This window comes from Sciurus vulgaris (assembly GCF_902686455.1).
Source record: "Sciurus vulgaris genome assembly, chromosome: 14".
Lineage (NCBI taxonomy): Eukaryota > Metazoa > Chordata > Mammalia > Rodentia > Sciuridae > Sciurus > Sciurus vulgaris.
In genome coordinates, this window is record NC_136475.1 from 88,412,348 (window position 1) to 88,418,106 (window position 5,759).

A 5,759-nucleotide genomic window follows, 5' to 3' on the forward strand; every position below is an offset into this window, starting at 1 on the left:
CATCCTTAGTAACACCCTAAAAAACACAGTTTTTTTTTTTTTTTTTTCAGGATAAAGATCCTAGATGTATTATTATTAGAATTATTTTGCCATTAGTTTTTACCAGCATTGAGCAAGAGATGATAATTATTTCAAAAGGAATATTTGTAATGTTGAAAACATTACGAATCTTTCAAGTTCCTTTTGTAACCAGTGTTTTTTTACATTTAAGAAAAGTTTTTTACTTTCTTTTTTTACTGTCATGTAAAACTAATTAGAACAAATAAGAAAAACTAATAAAAAAAGAAAGTAACCAGTGTTTTATTATGGTGAATTTGTAAGAAGTTTTATTAGCAACCACATCCTTAATAGACCAATACAAAATGAATCTACTTTAACTGCCCAATTCTTATTTTTATTACCATCTAGTTTCAGGAAGTATGAATCTGGTAAACCATTCTTCGATTAAAGTGACACTCTCCCTAAGAGAGAAATGAGATTAAGTGCCATCAGAGGAAATAAATCTCAGCGTTTGGTGAGATAGAGACTGATTGATTTCTTTTGCAGAAATCCCACTCTTTGAGTGACAGGTGGAAGACAAAATGTCAAGAAGGACTCCTGTTAGAACAAGTGCTTAGGATGGTGTTTAATATAGCAGGGAGCTGAGATACAGTCGTAGGACACAGTAAAGAATATGGAGTATGTGGATACAATAAAGAATTTCAGTTTATGATCTGCCATCTGTTATTCAGAAGAATAAGTTAGGGAAATAGATGACTTTCAGTTCTCCATACATGCAAAGTTAAGATAGTTATTACAAAAGTTTTGCTGTTGCATGTGCTGAAAGAGAAGCATATACATTTAAACATTTTCAAAAAATAAATCACTCAGTAGGCTTAAGAAAAATACTTTAGTTCATATTTCATTGATCTGACCTTTTGATTCAAGATCAGGAAATGAATCCAGAATAAAAACTAACAAAACACAAAACAAAACCACACGCACACACGCACGCACGCGCACACACACACATACACACATGACAGAAATGAATCATTTACCATGGAAAAGGCATTTCCAGTCTCAGCTAACCTCGACTAGTTTTTATTGCATTATTTTTGAAATGCCAGAAACTGGCTTTGGCCATAATATTTGCTGTCCAACTATATTGTAGCTGTTATTATGCAATTGCTTGCAACAATTAGCTAAACACCATTATTTGACAGATTCCCTCAAAAGAGACAGATGCTGCAAGGTGTCTAATATACAGAGCCAAATCACAATCAGTCAGTAACAATCATTCGGACTGGGGCTACAGCTCAAGGGCAGAAGTTTGTAAACCCTTGCTCAAGGAAAGAGTTTCACACAACCTTAATATTTTGGAAAATAGATGTTTGTCCCAATTCTTCAAGTTATTCCCTGTTTTCAGGAATGAACTGTGGGACTAGCTAAAGAAGGAGGAGACACAAACTCTAGATTTCTTTTTAAGGAGATCGGTAGAAGAGAAAAAAAATAGAAATGCAAATGTGAAATGGTAGTGATCTACAACATGGAGAAAAGAACCACCATGGAACCTGCTAGAGATTTCCACCAAAACCCTTTAACTGACAGAAATTCAGTACAATGTACACATTAATCAACAACTCCACCATTACCAGGGCTGCTGTTTAAGCCAAAAAATTAACTACAATATCCAAAAACAGAATTCTCATAAGATTTGAGAAAAAAATAGAGTGAAAGGCAATGTTAGCTAAGCTCTTAGCTAAATCCACTCTTAATGGCCCCCAGTATTTAAACTATCATGGATTAAAGCCATGAAAATAAAAATTTCAATTTGAAATTTTATTAGCATGTTGCTAAAATGGTCAATAAAACATCAACACGATAGGCTTTGTTGACATAGTTGGAAAACTGCTCTCTCGTTTTTAAAACTTAATTTCCATTTCCCCACCTTCTAAGATTCCTGCGTTAGGAAAAGCCGAACTAAAGATACTGGCTATGGTGTTGTCATAATGCTGGTTTCTGGAATGTTGCCGTGTCCTCCCCCTCCCACTCCTCCAATCCCTTTAAAAATATGACTATCTTTGAAATGCAGCCCGAGGAGGGAGTAATCAAGGGTTCAGAACAATAAGCGCCCTTCTGCACCCATTCAAGTTCCCAGACACCAAGTGAACTATCTCCTTTTCCCGGGTGGGGCCGCTCTCCACGTCAAATTAGCTATGCCATTGTCCTCCCGGGACCGGAAGGCTTCCCTTCTGCCATCGAGGGAGACTCACAGGCAAATGCGGGTGGGGTGGCGACTGCTTCCTCTGATGCAAAGACAGGAAGCAAAAACTATCTAGCTTAGCCCAGAGCCTGGAATAAAGTCAGGAGACCTGGGGCTGGAGAGCTGAAGAGTCCCAGGCAGCCTCAGGATAACGCACAGTCCCGAAGTGCTCTCTCGCAGAACTATTCCCAGGTGCACAAGGGGCAGGCTTGATTTCTTGGAAATCCTGCATTCTGGGGACACATTCGTACAGGAGGTGAACGGTGCCCTGAATCGGCCAATCCTCGCCTCCGACTGGCCTGCATGTGCACATTTGGGGTGGTGAAGGTCCCTTTTCAGTAATGGGTCATTTCCCCGTCAGGTGCAAGCCACTGACCACTGACTCACGGGAAAGGTCACGTCCCCACTCCCCTCTGCCCATTCCCCTTCTTCCCTTGACAACGCAAGGGAAAAGCACTCTGGGTCCCCCACACCGTTACCAGCGCTGGGGCTCTCTTTCAGTCCCGGGGTCAGTTCCTGAGACTTCCTGCCGTCTGCCGGAGGGGTGCGAAGGTGGAGCCCCGCACTGACCACGCGGGGGTTGGGGATGGAGAGCTGCCAGCCGCGAGCCCGGCGGCACAGACCAAGGGAGCCCGGCGCCGGAGACGGGCGGGGGACAGCTACTCCTTGTCGTCCACGAAGTCGGCCAGCTCCTGGAGCACTCGCAGGCGGCCGCTGGCGTCGATGCGGCGCTTCTCGCGGATGAGGTCTTCCAGGCTGTGGAACCTGGCGGTGTGGATTTTGTTCTCGCCCAGGTGCACCTTAAGGTAGTACTGCTGCTGCGGGGGCTGCGTGGCGGCGGGCACCTCCCCTCCGGCTTTGAATTCCCGCTTGCCAAAGCGGCACCAGGCGGCGAAGCTCTCCGAGTTCGTCCAGCAGATCTCCTCGCTTTTGAGGCCCAGGTGGCCGCAGGCGTTCTGCACCACCAGCTCGGCCACCAGCGGGCGGTAGCGGTACCAGCTATTCACCACCCGGCCCACGTTGGCCGCGCCCGCCTCGTACAGGCTGTCCTGGCGGATCTCGCCTTGGTGCAGGTGGATAATGTGCCCGCCGCCCACGTACACCGCCCAGTGCGGGACGGGCGCGGGCGGCTCCCGAGCCGGCTGTAGCCACAGCAGCTCCAGCAGGTCGCCGGGCTCGCAGAGCGCTGGCAGCGCGGTGACCGCGTAGACGCTCAGGTCCGCGCCCTGAGGGCCGCCGCTCACTTTGGAAAAGATGCATTCCTGGCCCCGAAAGGCAGAGAACTGAGTCTCGTTAAGGACGAGCTGGTGCAGCAGGTGGTGGTGGTGGCGGCTGGGGCTCTCTGGGCAGGGGTTGCAGCCTGGGGGGGCCTTCACGCCAAACTTGTCGGGTTGCCCGCGTTCGTCCAGGTCCTCCTCCTCATCCGAGAAGAAGTAGGCGACCCCGACTCGCAGCTCGTCCTTCTCAATCCCGGACGGGTCCCCTGTGGGCAACTCGCTGTAGTTGAGGTGGGTGATGCGGTCCAGTTGGTTGCCCATCAATGACGCGGCGAGGCGAGGGCCAGGAACTGGGATCTGCGGAAGGAGAGGAGAAACAGGCACCATCAGAGTCAGGGACTCTGGCGTCCCTCCAAGATGTACAGTGCCTCTGGGACCTGCCCGCCCACCCACGCCTCGCACTATTGTCACCTGCGCCAGCCGAGTTCCCAGTGCCTCCTTGGGGTGGAGAAGGCGGGTGCAGAAGCCACCAGTCCCGCGGGCCGGAGCGGACGCCACCACACCGCCTCCGACCGGGTCCGGGAAGCCTGTTCTAACTCCCACAAGATAAAATGCAGGCGGCTGGAGATCGCGCGAGGTCCCAGTAGGGAGGAGAACACAGGTTGTGGCAGCGTGGGAGACAGACACCCAAGGAAGGACAGAGGATGGGTTGGAAGGGAGAAGGGACGTCTAAGGCCTGAGAGCTTGAAGAAAGCTGCGCCCACATTTAAGTCCCCACCCTCTACAGCCCACCTCCCAGTTTTGCCCTAGGTCGCACCCCATCCCCGACCGAGGCTCACACAATGACAATCGGACACATTTGCGGGTATTCACTAGATGCCAGCAAAATTTTACACTGACAGGCCAGTACATATACCCACAATGACAAACATTCGCGACGACACATGGGCACACTTAGACGCCCCCCTCCCCCATTCGTACACAATTCCAAACCAAACCTGCACCCTTGCTGATGCACGAACACTCAAGCACCCGGGCACACCTGCCCACGCCGGCAGGTGCACTCTGCCCCTTACTTTGCTTGCCTGTGACCCATCAGAACCAATCGGACTGCGCCAGGGCGAGGCTGCTCTGTCTAAAATAACCTAACAAAGAGACCGGGAAAGGAGAGAGGAAGCCAGTGCAGAATATTAGTGCGGCGTGTGTGTGTGTGTGTGTGTGTGTGTGTGTGTGTGTGTGTGTGTGGAGGTTCACTTTCCGCCCAATGACCCCCTTCCTCCTACCGCACACACGATCCAAACAATCAGACGAAAAATAAATAAATAAATAAAACACGTTTCCGAGGCAAAGAAAGCCGCTTCTCCGTACCGGTGATTTCCCTGCTCCTGAAACCCCAAACTCCTTTAAAGTCTCCTGGTCCCCATTGATGCTGCGGAGACGGCGGTGGCGAGTGGATTCTGGACTGTGCGTGAGGCGGTGGCTCAGCTCTACCCCTCGCTGAGACCTGCGGTGCGGTGCCCGGCGCCGTGCCCGTGCGCTCCTGTCTCGCTGGCTGCGAAGGCTGCTCCACCTGGGCAGTCGGGCTGGGCTCTGCTTTCCTACCGCCGCGCGGACGACTCTAAGTAGCCTGAGCCGCGGCTCCAGGGCCCGCCCCGGAACTCGCTCATTGGCTGGAGTGGGTGCCCGGGTCCTGCCAATCTCAGGTGGAGGGGGCGGGATCAGGGGCGGGTCTCCGGTGCGCTCCGCCTCGCCCGGCCCCCGCGCGCCGGAATGCACCCAGCCCCCGGGAGCGTAGGTGTGAGCGCGGGCGGGGAGCGCTGGAGAGGCGCGGCGCAGCTGTGTAGTGCTGCCGAGCGGCTTCGCCCGCGTCGCCTATCTCCTCCGAGCTGATTGTAACTAAGCTGATTGTAACACAGTCCGCCCGCGTTCCGTGTTCCCTGTTCCCAAAGGACAGACTCCAGGAGGGAAGCTGAGTCTGGGGGTGGAGAGAAAAAAGGAACAAAAAAGGAACAAAAAAAAAAAAAAACAAACAAACCCACACCCACCCACCCACCCACCCACACACACACACACACAAATACAACTGTGTACTCATCTTGGCCCAGGCGCTGCGGGTATTTGGGGACAGGGAGCGACATCGTCTGAGGCGGTCCAGGGGTCTGTGCTGGGACTCCGGAGCCTCGGTTCCTGACGACCCTTGAGCTGGTCCTTGGCTCAAAGACCTTTTTCCAGCCAGGCACCGACGCTTTTGAAATTGCGCTGGTGGCCTTTAACTCCTTTGCTTTCAGCCAAATGAA

At 51.5% G+C, this 5,759-nt stretch overlaps 1 protein-coding gene across 1 annotated transcript; it reads right to left on the reverse strand.

Moving 5' to 3' along the window:
* Nucleotides 1–298: 298 nt before the first annotated feature.
* Nucleotides 299–5,055, reverse strand: LRATD1 (LRAT domain containing 1). The gene is made up of 2 exons (XM_079111149.1): nt 4,831–5,055; nt 299–3,819 (listed from the first exon to the last, which is right to left on the reverse strand). Exon 2 carries the CDS (start codon nt 3,781–3,783, stop codon nt 2,905–2,907), a length of 879 nt encoding a protein of 292 aa, XP_078967275.1. The 5' UTR covers nt 3,784–3,819; nt 4,831–5,055; the 3' UTR covers nt 299–2,904.
* Nucleotides 5,056–5,759: the final 704 nt, after the last annotated feature.